Source organism: Drosophila kikkawai, chromosome 2L (assembly GCF_030179895.1).
Source record: "Drosophila kikkawai strain 14028-0561.14 chromosome 2L, DkikHiC1v2, whole genome shotgun sequence".
Lineage (NCBI taxonomy): Eukaryota > Metazoa > Arthropoda > Insecta > Diptera > Drosophilidae > Drosophila > Drosophila kikkawai.
Genome location: NC_091728.1, coordinates 8,142,014 through 8,160,187, shown reverse-complemented (window position 1 = coordinate 8,160,187; position 18,174 = coordinate 8,142,014). Strand labels below are relative to the sequence as shown.

At 40.4% G+C, this 18,174-nt stretch overlaps 3 protein-coding genes across 3 annotated transcripts; 1 reads left to right on the top strand and 2 right to left on the bottom strand.

Annotated features, from left to right (window-relative positions):
- Positions 1-23: 23 nt before the first annotated feature.
- DIP-iota (Dpr-interacting protein iota) lies at positions 24-5,219 on the bottom strand. Its single transcript, XM_017168282.3, has 6 exons — positions 4,939-5,219; positions 1,067-1,310; positions 641-999; positions 302-583; positions 173-244; positions 24-115 (listed from the first exon to the last, which is right to left on the bottom strand). Exons 1-6 carry the CDS (start codon positions 5,021-5,023, stop codon positions 24-26), a joined length of 1,134 nt encoding a protein of 377 aa, XP_017023771.1. The 5' UTR covers positions 5,024-5,219.
- A 1,375-nt stretch (positions 5,220-6,594) lies between these two features.
- On the top strand, positions 6,595-8,640 carry LOC108076383 (prolyl 4-hydroxylase subunit alpha-1). The gene is made up of 8 exons (XM_017169210.3): positions 6,595-6,810; positions 6,870-7,024; positions 7,147-7,300; positions 7,365-7,561; positions 7,618-8,138; positions 8,204-8,248; positions 8,315-8,480; positions 8,543-8,640. The coding sequence occupies exons 1-8, from the start codon at positions 6,602-6,604 to the stop codon at positions 8,599-8,601; spliced, it is 1,506 nt and encodes a 501-aa protein (XP_017024699.1). The 5' UTR covers positions 6,595-6,601; the 3' UTR covers positions 8,602-8,640.
- A 205-nt stretch (positions 8,641-8,845) lies between these two features.
- Oatp26F (Organic anion transporting polypeptide 26F) lies at positions 8,846-17,420 on the bottom strand. Its single transcript, XM_017169196.3, has 7 exons — positions 17,104-17,420; positions 12,459-12,778; positions 12,239-12,407; positions 11,098-11,200; positions 9,354-10,280; positions 9,104-9,292; positions 8,846-9,026 (listed from the first exon to the last, which is right to left on the bottom strand). Exons 1-7 carry the CDS (start codon positions 17,354-17,356, stop codon positions 8,903-8,905), a joined length of 2,085 nt encoding a protein of 694 aa, XP_017024685.1. The 5' UTR covers positions 17,357-17,420; the 3' UTR covers positions 8,846-8,902.
- Between the last annotated feature and the right edge of the window lie 754 nt (positions 17,421-18,174).

The window sequence follows — 18,174 nt, the reverse complement described above, 5'->3', positions numbered from 1 at the left end:
CCAATTGTTTTAACTGCGCTGGCTCACAAGCTGGCAATTTTATTGAGGAAATACAGAAATGGAAGCCAAAGAGTTCGGAATATACAGTTCATAACAGCCGCATTCGCTATGTATTCTGAAAAAAATAACAGTGTATAATTTAAGTAAGTATTTGAGCTTTTGAGAAACAAACCTTCTATGACAATGAACTGACTCTCGAGGGAGGAGGTCTGATGCGAGTGCTGACCATGCTTCTTGGCTTTATCTGAAGAGGAATTTAGGATAAAAACTATAATCAAAATGGGTTTAGGAATCAACTTACGATGCACTGTGATAATCCGATCTGTCTGGCCCATTGCATTCTTGGCCCTGCATTTGTACTCTCCAAAATCCCGCTTCGTTATGGGACGCAGGGTGATCCGCATTACAATGCGATGGACATGATCCACTGTAACGGATTCATAGCTACCTCCTGGCAGCAGTTCAGAGTCCTTTAGCCAGAAGTTTACAGATGCCGGCTGGGATTCGGTGATGCATTCCAGCGTTAGCTTCTGGCCCAGGCCCACGTAGATGGTATCATAACGAGTCCAGATGGTGGGAGCAACTTCAAACACAACACATTTAGCTACTTTTAGGAGTACTTTTTAGTTTTTCAACTTACAGTTCACCACCAGCATTACGCGCTTGCTGACTGTGGGAGGCACTCCATTGGAGGCAATGCAAAGATAGGCCCCCATATGAGACCTCTGCACCTGCCACAAGCTGAGATTCTGCCCCTCCACGCTGTACACTTCCTGTTGGGCGGAGTCCTCGGAAAGTAGGAGCGGTGTGGACTCCTCGCGACGCCAGGTAATTGTGGGCAGGGGAACCCCCGTTGCACTGCAGGTGAGCGTCACATTCTGACCCGTGGCACGAACCACATCCTGACTAGTCTGGTAATCAACAATATCCGGTGGCACCACAACGTCTAGATAACCCATCTGACTCTTCATGGGATCGGTGTTGATTTGGCACATGTACCTGGTGAGATACAGAAGAGTAAAGGAAATTGTTAGATGCTAAAAAGTAGCCTCCTATCAATCCTCACCATCCACGATCTGACTCCTGGACATCGCGTATCCTTAGCTGCCAGATGCGATGCTCCGTGTGCGAGATGGCAATGCGATGGTTCTTGGTGATGACATGGTTCTGGATGCTCAGAATGGTCTGTGTATCTACGCGCAACCAGGCCACCTTGAAGCTAACCAGGTCGTGCACGATACACGTGAGCAGGGCATCGCGTCCCACGGGAACTGTTGAGTTGTTGATGGGACCGCTGAACTTGGGATCCGCTGGAAGGGAAGATTGCACCAATTGGTTGACATTTATGACTCTCATCATTACGGGAATAAATGGGGCAGACGGAACCCGGAATGGGCCTGCCTGTGGTGTGGGTTGCTTTATGAGGCTTGCAAATGTTAGAGACTGGCATTTGGTCCTCGGTTCACTCATTTCAGGGAACTCAGGCGCAAAAATTTAATTCAATTAAAAAGTAACCACTTTTCTTTTCCATTTCTAAACCACAATTTTAGGGATAATTATTTCATTTCTTTTCGACACACAAATTCTGCGTGTGTCTGCAAAATGTCAACAGCCTAGGCAGACAATTTTTAACGTTTTCCAGATGCCCCGCCAAGAGTGGTCAAGGATATTTAAAATTGTACAACGCTCATAAATTCGTTGAGGTTAACATTAAGCCGAGACAGCAGCAAATAATCCCAACAATTAGTGAAATTAAAAGTCTATACTGGAAGGCGGTGGCAATGGAGATGTCAAAAGTAATGTTCTTGAGATGAAACAGATTTGAAATTTAATTTTATATGTTTAAAGTTAATTATGTTATATTTATTGACTAACCCAAAGTCTAATTCCCAGTGTAAAAATAATAATTATATAGAGTTTCTCTCTAAACCTTTCCTTCATTATTTCCTTTCTCATTTTATCCTTCATTGCCTTAATTTAAAAAACTCCCACCCATCTTGTCCCTCTCCACCCCAAGTTCAATCACTTTTCAACTCAAATAGTTAATTTCTGGTACACTTTCTGGTCGGTGGTCGATTTTATTCAACTCGGGTCCCATTGCCATCAACTCCAGTCAAGTCAACCGCAAGACTTCGACATTTTGCCATCAGCCGCCTTAACCACCAGCACCAGAGTAGCAACCGCACACACCTCTATCACACACACACACACAATGCATAAAAAAAATAGAAATCACATCACATCAAATTGCCTAGCAAGTAGCTGGAACGAACACCTCAACCTCAACCGCACACAGCAAATACGTAAATTACAATTATGAGCAAATAATAACCCGAAAAAATGCAAAAATCTAGTGCCGGTACCTGGAAAATTGTAAAAAGCTGGCTGGCTGGCACACACCTTTTGGCGCTCACCCCAACCCAGGTGGGGGCGTGTTCCCACCAAACTAGCATCAAATTGAGGGGATGGAAGCCTACCGCGTCGCGCCATATAGCCTATAATTTGCGATTATGTTTTGGGTCCCGTGCAAAGTAGGGTGTCTTGGGTCCGGTCCGAGTTGGGGTCGCTCGCCGCCCTTTTTTTTTCGTTCGTTTTTGTGTAAATGTAACAGACGCCATTGTTTGACGACTGCCTTCAGTTGATATGGTTTTGTTTCCGCCTCTGGTTGTTGTTCCTGTTGCTGCCAGCCGTTTGTTGTTATTGCAATTTGGCTATTGCATGTTTGCATATTGAAAATATTCCAAAGAAAGGAACGAACGAGACGGTTTTTGAGCATAAAACACATCATATATAGTATACACTGAGCCAAAAAAAAAGTCAAACTAATTTTAATAAAATATTATTAGTCAGGGTTTCAAACATAAAGAATTGCTGCCTAAATAGCTTCTTTAGTAAAAGGAATAAAATATAAAAAAGAGAGTTTTGCTGATCTCTTAATGACCTCTTTTTAATAGCATTAATAAAAAATACTTGAAAAACGAAATATATTCAATTATAAGTTTAATAAGTTTAAAGCCTTCTCTTTTCTATATATTTAAAAATAAATAGCAATAACAAGAAAAGCTTTGGGTACATTTCCTTGATAAGTAAGAACATTTAAAGTAAATTTTTTTGCAAGGAGTATACCTAAAATTCTCAAGTACGAATTCAGCTACACATTGAACACATTGCCCAATCGTCAAGAAAACTAAGAATTGGATAGAAGCTGAAGTTATTCCATTTAGTTTGGAAAAATATATTTTTCTGGAGAAAATCGTCAAAATCTTTAGAAAAAAAAATCGTAAATTTATTGAGATCCCCAAGATCTTTTATTTTAAATAACAATATCTTCAAAATATTTCATTTTGTCTAGTGCACAACTATTTTTTGGTTCATTTATGTCTGGCGGCAGGTAATTTACGTTCATGTTTAACTTTTTAGTTGCGTAATTCCTATGTAGTTTCCACTTCTTTTTTTTCTAAAAGGAAATCAAGCTACAAGCTGCTAAAAGGACTTCCAATTCCTTTGCCTTCACCCATAGAGATTCGATCTAAAGAGACTTAGGCCATAATTTCCCCTAGAAGTCAGTTTTGCAATCGCAATCGCGGCCGAGTCCTTTTCCCGCGCACCGTTGAACTTGAAACGGAAAGTGAATGTCCTGTCTCCTGTTAGACACTCCAACTGTCTGCCGGCGGAGTGCTGGCTGGCTGCCTGGCGAAACGAAGTACAATCAGCACGCAATGTCTGCCGAAAAAAAATGGAAGAAATGGAAAATAACCCACTGCAGTGCCCAGAACCCAACACTTTGGTGGCAGCAGCAGCAGCAGAAAAAGGCAAAATTGCGCAGAGTGCAATAGGAAGTGGAAAAACGTCGCCTTTCCGCGACTGTCTGTCTCCTCGCGCCCCCGCTGTGAAAGGGGCCTGGTGGTTGGTGGCCAGTGGCTGGTGGTTGGTTAGGTGGCTTTCCAGTGGGTGCCCTGCGGTTGAGTTGTGGAAAAACTGACTCTTCTTTGAGCTCACTCACTCTTCTCACATTCTTATCGCACGCTGCTCTCTGCGGCTAGCCTGCCAATATTTATGTTTATATTGCATTTGGCACATTGATTTAAATAACGAATTTGAATTTTTCCCGTTTTGATATATTTATCGCATTTGTTGTGCTGGCTCCGGCCAAAGTCAAGGAAAATTTGTTTTGTTTTTACTCCTTGGAGCCCGAGACCAGTTTTCCTGGCGGAAGTTACCCCTCGTTACTCTTCCCGGTTGCACCCGCGCATCCCCCGTCCCGTCTGGGGGGATGTATGTTGGCCACAGTTTATTCACTTATGGACTCGTTGGACTTCCGATTACTGGCCGGCTGTTCGACGCTGTTTCTGCTGCTGCTGCTGATGGTATTTATCATCGTTTTTTTAGTCAGCTTTTTTGTTTTACATAGTTTGCACGTTAAATGTAGTCAATTAGCCAAAAATCTGGCAGGTTTTGCAATGTTTTTGGTTGTTAAAGGTTGAAAAGTAATTGTTTTTCGGTTGAAAGGAGCTTGTATTTTTTTTAGGAATTTTAAAATAAAAATTTGCTGAAATATTTAAGGAGTAAAATTAGGCAACTATGAAATAAAATCAAATAAATTGCAGATGTCAAATTGTCTTTCGTAGAATCATAGCTTTCAAGTAAAATTTCTTACCAAAATCAATGCTTTCTTAAAATATGAATATATATTATTGTGGTTTTATAATTTTTTATATTTATTATTTATAAATATACTGAATTTTACTTCACAAAATATATGTATTATTTAAATTGGAATTCATATTACAATAATATTTTTCATTAAAAGGTACTTGGAAAAAAGGTACACTATATTTTCCTCCTTAAACATTTTATTTAATAATTTTAGATAGATTTAAATCGATTTCAAACCCCCAAGTCATTTCTGTGTCTTTCCTGATTATCCATAAAACTTACAATTGTTTAGCTCCGAAAAGCTGGCCCAGCTCAAGCCTGCAAATTGCAGCAGCAGCCAGATATCAGCCAAGCTCCTCCTTTTCATCTTCTCCAAATTGAGCCGCCAAATTGGGAAACTTTTAAAATATTGTATTCCGTTTCTATTTTTTCTATATTTTTTTTCTGTTTTCCACTTTCACTGGCCAAATAGCCCAAGTTGAACTTCCGCTACGTTAGCGCGAATTTATTTTTTCCGGCTTTTGAGTATAAAGTTTTTCTTTTAGCCGGACAGACGTCCACACACTCTTGCAACTGGCCGCGAACTGCGAGCAGCGCTGATAATCAAGTGTCAAAATTCATATTCAAAATTCAAATGCTGCCTGGCGTTGCGCATGTGTCCTGCGGCGGGTCCTGGTCCTTGTGGGTGGGATGTATGGTTGGCTGGGTGGGAAAAGATGGATGGGTGGCTGCTTGGCTGGTTGACTGGTTGGCCAGTAGTCAAGGTGCCCCGGAGGTGAAACGGCAGAGGTATGCAATAGTAAATGTTTCATTCATAAAGCGCCCGGCGTAACAGTTTCATATGCACGTGACGACGCCACCCAGTATAGTTTTGTGTGACATTTGTGCCACGGGAAAGGGGGGGACAGGCATTTCATTGCTATTTTTTGGAGCCATATGCCGTCTCCCTGCCAACATACAACTCTCCCTTTTCCCAATACCATTCTAATTAACCCCGAAATTCCGCACATTTATCTGCCTCTTCATCTTCCGCTCCAACTTTCACCTGTCTTCGCATCCTTTGGATTCTGGATTTTCTGCCGCGCTTGCACTTTTCGCACTGTGCTGTTTGGTGTTTGGTTTGCATGTGTGAGCTTTATAATAAGTTGGCAATAAGTTTGCCCCGCCACCGAGTATTTGCGCACAATTAGCGCTTTTCAATAGCGATAACAATAATGATAACAAGCAAGTGAAATTGGCCAGGTTGTTGTTTTTCCCGTGAGGGAAAATCTTTTGCTAACACATGCAAGTTTCCTTTGCAGCATCTATAAATGGGAGGTTTGGAGGGTTAAGTGTGTTTGGTGTTTGTTTTTAGGGAATAATCTTAGTTATTATAGCTTTTCTTTAAAAATAATAATATTTTCTTATAGATAAACACTATTTAATTATCACTAAATTAATATTAAAAATAAATATTATTTGTTTAGTCTTCTACAGTTTTTGGCCAATTCAAATTGGTCGAAAGCCTTTAAATAATACCTTACAATTTTATATTTTATCTAATAAATAATTTAATTGCAAATAACAAAATTAAATCTTTTAAAATCCTTTCTACACCACCACCTTGCCGCCACCTAGTTACTTAAATTCAGAACTACATGTAAAATATAGTTAGTACTTTCGTTCAATTCCAAAAGATGGCGTATGTTTCACCCAAATATTGACAGTAGGGCAACGCCAGATAACTGAAAATATATATTTAAAAAAGGATCAATTTAATTCCAGTTTATTAAACATTTTTATTCCAATAAATCCATTATCAGTTTCTTCAAAACCAAGGTATTAACTTATTTATTTGTTGTTAACTTTCTCATACGTTACTAATGACAAATTAACCGTGAAAATACATTTAAAAGCTTAACATTTTGGATTTTGTAAACCCATTCTTACCTTATTCGTCTAAAGCATGCTGCTGCGTAAACTAGTTTCTGTTGTTATAAACTTAATTCTAATTTTTAAAACAAGTTTTGCTAAGGAAAGTGACGAGGATGATAGTAAAGTCTACTCGGGTTCTATTCTGGCCTTAGGGGAGCTCAGAGAATTCGAGAACTCCTATATGGATCAACTCAATAACTATATTAAATCTCTGCAAAGGAAAGTGGAAACACTGAGAATGTATGATAGACAAAAAGTAAAATTAAATACAAAGTTAATTAACATAATTTACTTATCAGATTTACTGACTCGGTGAAACATAAAATTCTGGAAAGTGAAGCGAGTCGTTTCGAATATGTGTCAAATCCCCTTAATGCCTTTGAACTGATGAGACGAGCTCATGAAGATTGGCCCAAGTGGATGACTTACCTCAGGGCTCAGGAAAAGGATCAAGGTATGAGATAAAATTACAAACTTTGGCTTCCCTTTCCTGTTTTTCGTTTCTAAAAAAAGAAATAATAATCTATCATATTTATAATAAACTGTTACCTAACCAAAATTATTCTTCTATTTTAGATAATCAACTTTCAGAAATTCATAAACTTTTAAAGCGTACACCAACTGCCGAGGACTTACAGGAGGCTTCATTGGGAATGTATCGCATTGAACATTTCTATAACCTAAGCTCTACGGACATGTCAAAGGGTCTACTGGCTGGTCAGCAACTAGAGTAAGAGCCTTTATTTTACTTTACTTTTTAAGGAAGTATCCTTTAAATGTACCTTTCCCCTCAGAACCCAAATGTGCGCTTCCGAGTGTCTAGCCCTAGCTGAGTATATGTTCAATAAGTCAGAGTATAGACGAGCAGCTCAATGGTACCGACTGGCCTTACATAATATTAAGGAGCCAACGAATAAGATTGCGCTTCAAATTTACAAACCACATCGAGAGGAACTTCGCAAAATGTTTGTAATAAGTCGACTTCATGAAGGTGATCATAGCATAGGCTTAAATGTCCTTTAGTAATTTTATCTCAATTTACACCAGGTGCCCTCGACAACATAAGTGATTACTTAGAGGAGGTTAACCAGGACCCAGAGATACCCCTCCTCCACTTAAAGCCCATTCCGCCAGCCACTGCCATTGAACGACGATGTCGAGGAGAGTTTCCACCACGTCCGCAACTCGTGTGTCGCTACAATTTTACCACCACACCATTTATGCGTATAGCACCCCTCAAGGAGGAGGAGATCAGCAAGGATCCACTCATGTGGCTATATCACGATGTACTCTATGACAGCGAGATTGCACATTTCATAAATCTGACCAGCGAAGACTTGTCCCAAGGCTATGCCGATAATTACACAGCTCCCAAAAACCCAGATCGCGTCTTCCAGGTTAAAATTACCGATGACGATGGTGGTAAAATGGACAAGGCTTTGGTGAATCGCATGACGGATATATCGGGTCTGGCAATGGGCAATGTTAGCTCTCTGGCCAGAGCAAACTACGGTCTGGGTGGGTATTTTCAGGAGCACAGCGACTACAAAGATCCCAGAATTTATCCGGTAAGTAAGAAAATAATATAAATTATAAGATTTATCATACTTTTTGTTGATATTTCATTAATTAGGAACGAATCAGTGAGGGCGATAGTTTAATTACATTTTTGTTTTATGTAAGTAATTGTTTTAAATTAAACTGCTAAGAATGTAAAAATCTTGTTTATTAAAATTTAACATAGGCCACCGATGTCCCTTTGGGTGGTGCCACCATTTTTCCTGCAGCAAATCTTACCATTCAGCCCAAGAAGGGCTCGGCACTTTTCTGGTACAATCTTCACAATAATTGGGAACCAAATCCTTTGACCAGACACGCTGTGTGTCCCATGATTCAAGGAAACCGATGGAGTGAGTAAATGAAACCCGTAGAAAGGTTTACCTAGACCCTTTTCATAATTTTCCTTTTTTAGTTTTTACCAAAAGCATGTTGAACTATCAGCAGATGTTTACCAAGCCTTGCTACAAATAAAGGCGTTCCGATTTTAGGGATTGAACCATAAATTTAAAAGTTCTACACACACATATTTTTTATGATTGCTTAAAATGTTAAATGATACTTTGAGTTGTTCTTTTACTATATAAAATGGCGCAATTACTGGGAGATGAATCTCTTAGAGGAGTGTATAAAATAGTTCTTATTTCTACTACATAGCTAAACGACTAAAAATGCTTTCCAGTTAATGATGAGCCACAATATGAGCCACAAGCTGTTGTCTGGATTTATATTTTACAGTACATATTTATGTATATCCCATTAAGATTCAGTTCGATTAATTATCCTCTGTCTTTTCATTAGCATTCGATGGCTTAGGGGGTGGCACATAGAACCACCAAGCGGCCAGGAAGAACACCACGGATCCTAGTTTGCAGATCAAGGCCAAAAGCCACATATATCTGAAGAGTTAAATATTATTATAATTAAAAGAATTAATTTATAAGAGAATTAACTTATATTAAAGAGCTCAACTCACCGACTAATATAAAAGTTATCGTAAACAAGACAGGCTCCACCTGCCTCCTTGTCGCAGGACTCATGCCACAAAATGCAAGACTCATCAATCAGGGCGCCAAAAATAAGAGGAGCCGGTATGGTGCCCAGGAGGCGCACTTTTATCCACTGCAGACCCAGGGCAAAGGATCGCTGCTCGTCCTGAACGCATCTGATAATAAAAAATACAATTTTTTAATTAATCATACATTTTAGAAATAAAATCAGCTTACCTCAAGGTGGCCGACAAAGCGGGCATGGTGGCCAGAAAAGTGAATATCATCAGGACGAAACAGAGTCCCACGAACAGCGGCAGGCTCTGGCATGTGGAATCGCACTTAAGATTGGTGGCTTCCGGCCGCGGAAAGCCATCGTCTACGTCCATATCCACCCAGCCAACGCTTCCGATGCAGCTGCAATTGTGGTAACGCTTCAGGCTGTCCACATGCTCCTCCTGGCTACATCCCGCATAGCAGGGACTGTAGTACATCACACCATTAACTCCACAGATGGGATCGTAGTTGGAGCGGCTGCATTCGCAGTTGGCATTACAGGGCGCCTCCAAGGCAATTGGTCCGCTTCTGGACTCCAAATTGTAGCCCGTGGTGACGCCAGCAAACTGAGGATTCGGACAGGAGACCAGGAAACAGAAGGTGAAAAGTGCCGCCACTGTGGTGGCCATCAGGCACATCTTGATGATGCCACTGCAGGTCAGGTTCCACTTTTTCACCAAGTAGCCACCGAGAAAGGTGCCGCCACCGCCTGCTGGAACCGTGATCAGGCCCATGACCAAAGCGGAGAGCATGGGCGAGATGCTAAATTGGTTCTCGATTTGTTTGGGCAGAAAGGCAGCGAATCCAGCTATGATCAGTCCCTCAGTGGCTCCGGCCAGGTTCAGGAAAAAGAAGGTAGGATTACCAAGCAGGCTGAGCACAGCCCGAGGAAGTTTTCCCAAGCCCTTGCTCGACACTTCTTCCTCGGACTCCGTTTTGGTGGCATGTGCCTCTGAAACCCTTTCTAGCTGAAGCTTTTCTGCCCCAGGCAGGGATTTCGGATATCCCAGAATGGGCAGGGCCACTAGGAGACACATGGCAGCGGCGAAAATAAAACCAAGCCACCAGGCACCAATCCACACCTTGCTGTCACTCGTCAGGCTGAGTCTGAAATAGTTTATTAATTACAAAACAATATTATTAACTTATTTACTTGTATATTTTGTAGCCAGACATCCTGAAGAAATAAGTACATAATTAAGTTCAAAAATCAAAAAAAGCCAGCAAATAACAATAATCATATTCTACTGTATTTTTCCCCACTTTTCCGGCTTTTGTAAATTAACTGAAATGGGAATTTATATTTTCCACAAAATTTATCTGCTCAACGGAGGAGGCAACAAAAGGTCGCCAAAAAATATTTGTTTAGCCCTCTAACCACTCGTAAACATGTAAAAAATCATAAACAAAATGTTCATGTTCTCGGCATAATTCATGGAGAAGGTGAAAAGGCCAACGTTGGGGATTGGGGAACTTGGAGTTGGAGTGTACAGGCATTATGACTTATGGCATCACCGTGACAATAAGGCATGCCATACGCTGGTGGTATCCATGAGGACTGGGATGCAGATGGCTTGTTGCTCTGGAATCTGGCAGTCCTTGCGGTTCTCCCAGAGAGTTCCCTCCTCCCCTCTCCCCCACCCGAGAATGTGAATCAAACAAATGCTCATTCTCATTCGCACCTTATTTCCTCGTTGTCAGCACGAAATGTTGTTTTATTACTCTCTAGAGATATTTACCCCGGCGAGGTGCTTTTGTGGCATTTGCCGTTGCCGTGTTACAAATAAGCTCAGCTCGGTGGCAAGTAACCCCCAATATTAAAGTCACCTGTTCGGTGTGTCCCCCCCCCGCCATCATCAGCCACTCACTCATTCATTCACGGCACTAAGTCGTGCGATTAATAACAATCATGGATGGCACTTACTGCACAGGATCCACGGTCATCCAGTCCGTGTAGATAAGCAGCAACTGTCCGCCAAAGACGTAGCCAATCGCGGGTCCAACGGTGGCCATGGTGTAGTAAATGCCTGGAAAAACAAAACAGTAATCCAGAACTCATCTCAATTAAAGGAGAAATATCCCCCGATACTGCCATCGGTTCAAATTTGTCACAGGGTTTTGCCAAATGTGGTTATCAGTCAACTGCATCTTAATTTGCATGACAAAAGTCTTCAACGAAGACCCTTCTTTACTTGGATGGAGTACAGTGCGTTATAGAAATGTATGTCCTTAGAAAAATAGAAAATTTCTATAAAATAAGACTATAGAAGATACTTGAAGATACTAAGGTTTAAAAATAAATCAAATATGAGAGCAAAACTTATGAAAACCAATTCAATGAAGTTCAAAACTTTAACAATTATATTTTCTAATGGTGCTCAAAATTTTATAAAAATCTATAACAAATCCTACTTCACTGAAACGCAGTGTTCAATCACTGCCTAGGGTTACCACCCACCCGGCACACACTCATCGGGGAAATCCCCATGTGAAGTAAAATCCATGTGGCAGGAGCGAGAATTTCAATTGTCTCAATGCCAGACAGCGGATTCCAAAGGAGGCAACGAGCCGACACTGGACGGGTTTGATAACTTCACTCTCGTCCTCGGATGCCACGATAAACTTAACTAAGAGGCAATAAATTTGCGCTGCCGTTGGCGCTTCTCCTCCTAAGACCTAATACCGACCCGCTGACTCTCGGCTGACTCAGCAGCGACAATCTTCTGGCTCTTTAAAATTGGGTCAACAGAGGGGAAGAAGGAAGCTGGATGACACGGGACACGGACCCATCCACCCCGCAGGATTCGGTTCGAAGGCTGGGGGAGGGGGGGCTTGGTAAATACTATTTTACTTCGCTTTGGCAATATGGCGAATAAAAATAAATATGCATTGTGTGAGAGCAACTAGCAGATACTAGATACTTTGATATCTGGAGCGTATAGCATGGAGTGTGGAATGGGTATTTGTGCATACTTCATTTGTTGTGCGACTGCGACTCCGGCTGCGGCAGACAAAAGTTTCTGCGCCTTATCAATGGTTCAATCGGGGAGTCGTTTGCAACTTACCCAAGTAAACAGACGACATCTTCTTTGAGACATTCTCATCGATATATGTGACGCCCAGCGTGAAGAGGGGTGAGGCACCGGCTCCGTGGAGCAGTTGAGCGCCCAGAAACAGCCATACAGTCCAGGTTAGACTCTCGCTCTCGTTCCCCGTCTCCGTCTCGCAGGATCCCTGAAATTTGAAATTAGCCGGGGGACACGGAGGCACAACCTTTAGTATTACCATTGTCGTCTGGCTGGAGTTAAGCTGCAGTCCGGCCGTCTCACAAACATTTGCCTCATCAATGCTGGCCCTGTAGTTGCCCACCAGGAAGTGAGGCAGCAGAAAAACCAACGATCCCATGCCCATCACGATCAGACCGATGGCAATGAATCGCGGCTTGGAGGCACCACGTCTTCCTCCATAATATGTGACCGGCACCAGGCAGGCAAAGGAGGCCACATCGTAGCCGCTGGCCACCAGGCCTGTCTGACGGGAGCGTAGGCCAAAGCGCCGTTCGATTGTGGAGATGGACACATTGATCAAACCGTTGACAATTAGACCTGGAAAATGAAGAAATGTTACATTTACTTCAACTTTTAATCTTATTTTTAGTGTTTAGTTTAATATTTAAATCAAAATGTAATAAACTATTAAAAGATCTGTAACAAATCAGTTTAATATAAAGCTTTCTAAGGTATTCCAATCAAAACCTTAGTTTATCTTAAACGTTTTCTGCAACCCTCTTCCTCCCAGGATCATCCCTCAAGTGTCATAATATGGACGTAAGGACAGACTAGCGACAGATTGTCATAGAATACAAGAGGACACGGAAAGGAAACTGGATTCCTGGCAACGATGGAGGGGGTGGAATATAGAGCGGGGCGGGTCATAAATTAAATATCTGTACGACAAATTGATTTTGAGAGCTTAGGCGAATTTTCTATAGTAAATAAATATGTGTTAGTTCGGGGAACGCCCTCTCCCCCTTCTTCGAAACCATTGTTGCTTACAATTTTACTTTTTTTTTGCCAGCAACAAATTCAATTTATTTTTCAATAATCGCCCCAAAGAAGAGGTCTGGTCATCTTTGGAAATAAAGGTGATGGCAATAAGGAAAGAGAGTAGGAAGCCGGGAAACAGTTTTTTTTTTATGGCTAAGGACACTTACAAGTCATTTACCCCACCAAGTGCAATAATTTAATATCTACCAATAGAAACCTTGAGACTGGGAGGAGATGGAGTGAGACTCCAGTGAGAGTGTGTGACCTTTGGCTTTTAAGTGTGGAGTGAAGTGCCGACGGCAGCGGTGGATACGTGACAATCTCCTGTTTTGCATGTGCATCGATAATTGCCAATACTCCTGGTAGGGATATCATCAAATGGGGAAAATCAATGTGCACTGTTTGCCTAATTATAATTAGCAATTTGGAAGCTATATACACGAAGGTACCCTACTTTTTACTAAAGTTAATTTACTTATATAACTTGCAGTAAACTATGGCCATAAATATTCCAAAAACTTCCTACTTAAAGGATCATCTCCGGTATAAAGTCCTGCACATGTCCCTAAGCCTCTAAACATCACTCCCTTTTTCAAAAGTCCAGAAACACAAAATGAATTGCTTGGCTAAATTACTCATTTCCATAGAAAGAAGCTGCAATTGAATGCCATAAACAACAACAATAAACCATTTGAACGGAACGCGGCAATCCAAAATTGTAGCGGATGATTTATGTTAATGCCGTGTCAACTGATTAATATTTTCGGTCACGTGCCGACATCACCCCCATCCGCTTCTGGAAAGCCATGCACATGGATGAGGAGAACCGGGAGCAATCCAGTGGCAAACGGTCGAGCCGGAAGCGTTCTCACGTCGTGGGTCAATCGTGGGTGCAACGTGCAACAGATGCCGGCAGGCCAGCCATGCTGCAGTGTCCTGGCAAAAATCGGTTTGTTTACAGCACACGACCAAGGCATAAACATGGTAGAGGCATTCAACTGGAGATGCTCCAAGGATTTGACTTTGTTTCTATATACATTTTTTAGATCAACTATATTTTAAAGAGTTTTAAAAGTTCATATATTCTGAGTTTTTAATAATTCAAAAGTTTGTTGCCAGATTTCTTTCTTAAAAATTTAAATCATAAATATGTATAATAAATTTATAAACTCCTGTATGGGATCAACCTAAACCCAACTTGATTTCATTAAAATTAGAGTAGCAATTGAATTTCCCCTCTTCTGGCATCTCAGCCTCCCTGGCAGGCTTCCAAAAATGCTAAATCTGGCCTCCATCCAGCGAGTGCATTTTCGAGAATTTCTGCCGATCCCTCGGAACTCAGCCTAATCCCTCGGAACAGACATAAACGTGTCGTCAGCTTTCGCGAGATTGGCGAATTTTAATTAACCGCTTGAACCCATTAGAAAATGAACCGTAGCCATGGGCAACACCAGTTTAGCCCAGACTCAGGTACAGACGGGTATCTGGAGTTGGGTAAACAGCGATTAACATTGTTTTGATTTATGTCACCGTTATGACAACGTGTGAAGTTACACACAGAAAATATTACTAATACAAGGATGAAATCTCAAAAACAGAGGTAACATTTATATAGTATATTATAGAGTTTTAATGAGGGAAATTTATATTTTTATTTATTCTGATATTTATATTTTTTGAATAATACATCTATTATATTTTTTGTATGTTGCTATTTTTTCCTCTGTACAAGCACACTTCTCCAACCCCTTTTGGAAAACTCCCGGCTAAACTGAAGAGCCATTTACACTTCAACGGGGCCTTTCAAACTATTCAAAGTGCGGCGTATTTTTGAGGTTAATGCATCCTGGGGCTAGGGCGTCAGCAGATCCCTTGGACTGCTCGGGGCAGATATTAATTTTTAATTCGCTTCCATTCACAGGAGTGCCAGTGTCCAGGCGCTGCCTCAACTCCCGAAACCTTATCTGTTGCACACAGACCTCGAGGCCGAGGCTGTGTCCCGGCCAGGATGCTAATGGGGCGAGATGCGGATGTTCTCTCACCGTCTTTGCCCAATGCATTGTCTTAGCCGAGACTTCTCGGACTCGGCCGGGGCGAAAAGTTGGATTAAGAAAAAGTTTGGCTTGTAATCAAGACAAAACAAGAAAGAAAGCTAACTTCGGCACGCCGAAGTTTGTATACCCTTGCAGATTGGTTTTCATATTTATGTCATAAATTATAATGCCGAAAACAGACACTAAACTGAGTTACATACCATTTTACCTATACTTATTATGTTTGCAGTTTGACAGTTACAGTTATACATTCCCAGCTTTACATTTTCTCTACATCTGATCGCTTCTATGGCTGCTATATGATATAGTTGTCCGACTTTCATAAAATGTATACCAAAATTCTATAATAATAAGTAAAGCTCATATCTCAGAGTAGATGAAAATACATTGAAAAACAACGAAGTTATAATTTTTTCTATTACTTTCCCTATCGTTCCTATGGCAGCTATAAGATATAGTCGTCCGATTGTCATAAAATTTTTACCAAAATTTTGAAATAATACCAGAAGCTCATGTGTCAAAGTAGATTAAAATACGTTGAAAAACAACGAAGTTATAATTTTTTTGATTAATTTCCCGATCGTTCCTATGGCAGCTATAAGATATAGTGGTCCGATTTTCATAAAATTTTTACCAAAATTCTGGAATAATATAAAAAGGCTATATCTCAAAAATGATGGAATAATATTGAAAAACAGCCAAGTTAAAATTATTTTTCTAAAAATTTATTGAACATTTGTATGGCAGCTATATGATATAGTCGTCCGATCCGGCCCGTTCCGACATATATAGCAGTGAGAGTATATAGAAGACTATATGAAAAGTTTCATTCAGATAGCTTTAAAACTGAGGGACTAGTTTGCGTAGAAACGGACAGACGGACGGACAGACGGACAGACGGACAGACGGACGGACAGACGGACAGACGGACATGGCTAGATCGACTCGGCTGTTGATGCTGATCAAGAATATATATACTTTATAGGGTCGGAAACGTCTCCTTCACTGCGTTGCAAACTTCTGACTGAAATTATAATACCCTGCAAGGGTATAAAAATATGGCTACAAAAATATGGTTACAATATTATCAAGAAGGAAATGGTTAATTCAGGCTTTTAGGCTTTGCATTCACATTATATCCTTATGTGGTTTTAAAAATTATTTCATTTTTCGATTGGAAAATCTTGGATTTTATTTAACGAACATCTTAATATAATGTTAATTAAACACTGAAACTGTTCATTAATAAATATTATACTTTATAACATCGGAAAGAATAATTTTGTAAAATTAATAATATGAAAATAAAACAAAAAATGAAATACAATTACCCCCCTGAGGCCTTTTATATAAAAAAGAATTTATTTAACCATTTTTAATCAATATTTTTTATAAGCACACATTCTTTTATGTTATTTTAGGTTTTAATATTTTGTATTTAATATACTATACTTTTCACACATAACAAAACTATAAACTGTTAGCAAAATTTAAATATTAGTTGAATAATTTGTTTTTAACCCTTTTTGGAAGACTTCGAGAGATTTTTATGGTAAAACAATTCCTCTTTTAAGTATTATATTTATATTATATATTGATCAAGAAATACAATAAAATTAACCTCTTTAAAATAGTATTTTTAGTTGCAGTTCTCAAAGTAAGAGTGGATGCAATCAACATCTCGAATGCCTTAAATTTCACACTCCACCGAAAAACGTTCTAAATTAATGAAAACCAAAAAAAAACCCCGAGTGTGGGCGAAAAATTCCCGAGACGAACCATTTAACCGAATTAAGAAGTCAAAATTCCCGCTTCCCCGGCAGAGCTCACCTTGGAGAGCACCGCCCCAGCACAGCCAGAAGAGTGCCCACTTGGCGGTGCAGAAGCGCTGGAGCCACTGTGGATTCCAGCCGCACCATCCAAATCTCTGGCTGTCCACATCCTGGTCCGTTTCGGTGGAGACGGCACTTCCCGTCCTGCTGGAACGGGCACTATTGTTATTGTTCACATTGGCGCACTTGGCTGCACCGGTGGCTGCTGCTCCTGCTTCAGTTCCTATATGGTTTGGGTTCACCTCCGACATGGTTTCACTTTTTTAATTCACACACCGTTTATTCCCGCAACAAATGCGACTGCGATCCGCACCAAACGACGAGCGGCCACTGACTGAGCTCAGATATTCACAGACGGCAAGCAAGCTGAAGCTCGGCCTGAGTCCCTGACTGTTAAGGATGCGGAGTTAACAGCGCTCTGTGACAGGAAGCAAGGCAGCAACCCCTGTTAATGGGCAAGCAAAAACTCCTACGCAAGCAGCCATGGTTTTATGAATGAAATACGCACTTTCAGGGACTTCCCACACACGTTTTCATCCGCACATATCAACAGTTGTCATGACACTGCTCTTCTTCCTGTGTAAAATGTTCGAAGAGGTAGGCAGTGGCCTCTTAATAAGGGAAATGGGAGTTTTTATTATTATATTATTTGATCAACACTTAACTGATATTGGGGTTTATGTTTTGCTAGCGAAACAAGAATCTTAATTAGCAAAGACAGCCGTACCTGTTGTTATCTGTTTACCGAATGTAATCCAATGTAGACTTTCTTAACAAACATAGAATAGATTTCCATATAATATTTGAGTTCTCAATTCAGGTTATAATTTGTAATATTTGTTGACGCACTTTGAAAAACTTCTTATTTTAAACGAAATAAATTTTTACAGCTGAAATAAATATTACTACTATAATACAAAAGTTAATCCAATATAGGCAAAGATTCCAGAACCTAATTTTTGGTTGGAACAGGCTACAAAAGATTCTAAAACCATTACAAAATCCTAAAAACCTTTACTTACATCCTTCGCATATACCAGGTTAAGTAAGATTGTTCCCAGAATCCACA

What these genes read in the sequence shown, in the direction of transcription:
- LOC108076383 (XM_017169210.3), top strand. Translation starts at nt 6,602, where the DNA reads ATGCTGCTGCGTAAACTAGTTTCTGTTGTTATAAACTTAATTCTAATT. An exon ending in CTGGCTGGTCAGCAACTAGA is followed by an intron (nt 7,301 to 7,364) that starts GTAAGAGCCTTT and finishes CTTTCCCCTCAG; the next exon opens with AACCCAAATGTGCGCTTCCG. An exon ending in AATAAGTCGACTTCATGAAG is followed by an intron (nt 7,562 to 7,617) that starts GTGATCATAGCA and finishes AATTTACACCAG; the next exon opens with GTGCCCTCGACAACATAAGT.
- Oatp26F (XM_017169196.3), bottom strand. Translation starts at nt 17,356, where the DNA reads ATGTCGGAGGTGAACCCAAACCATATAGGAACTGAAGCAGGAGCAGCA. An exon ending in GATGTCGTCTGTTTACTTGG is followed by an intron (nt 11,201 to 12,238) that starts GTAAGTTGCAAA and finishes TTGTTTTTCCAG; the next exon opens with GCATTTACTACACCATGGCC. An exon ending in ATGACCGTGGATCCTGTGCA is followed by an intron (nt 10,281 to 11,097) that starts GTAAGTGCCATC and finishes AAACTATTTCAG; the next exon opens with ACTCAGCCTGACGAGTGACA.
- DIP-iota (XM_017168282.3), bottom strand. Translation starts at nt 5,023, where the DNA reads ATGAAAAGGAGGAGCTTGGCTGATATCTGGCTGCTGCTGCAATTTGCA. An exon ending in CTTTTCGGAGCTAAACAATT is followed by an intron (nt 1,311 to 4,938) that starts GTAAGTTTTATG and finishes CTTCCCTTCCAG; the next exon opens with CGGATCCCAAGTTCAGCGGT. An exon ending in TCAGTTCATTGTCATAGAAG is followed by an intron (nt 116 to 172) that starts GTTTGTTTCTCA and finishes TATTTTTTTCAG; the next exon opens with AATACATAGCGAATGCGGCT.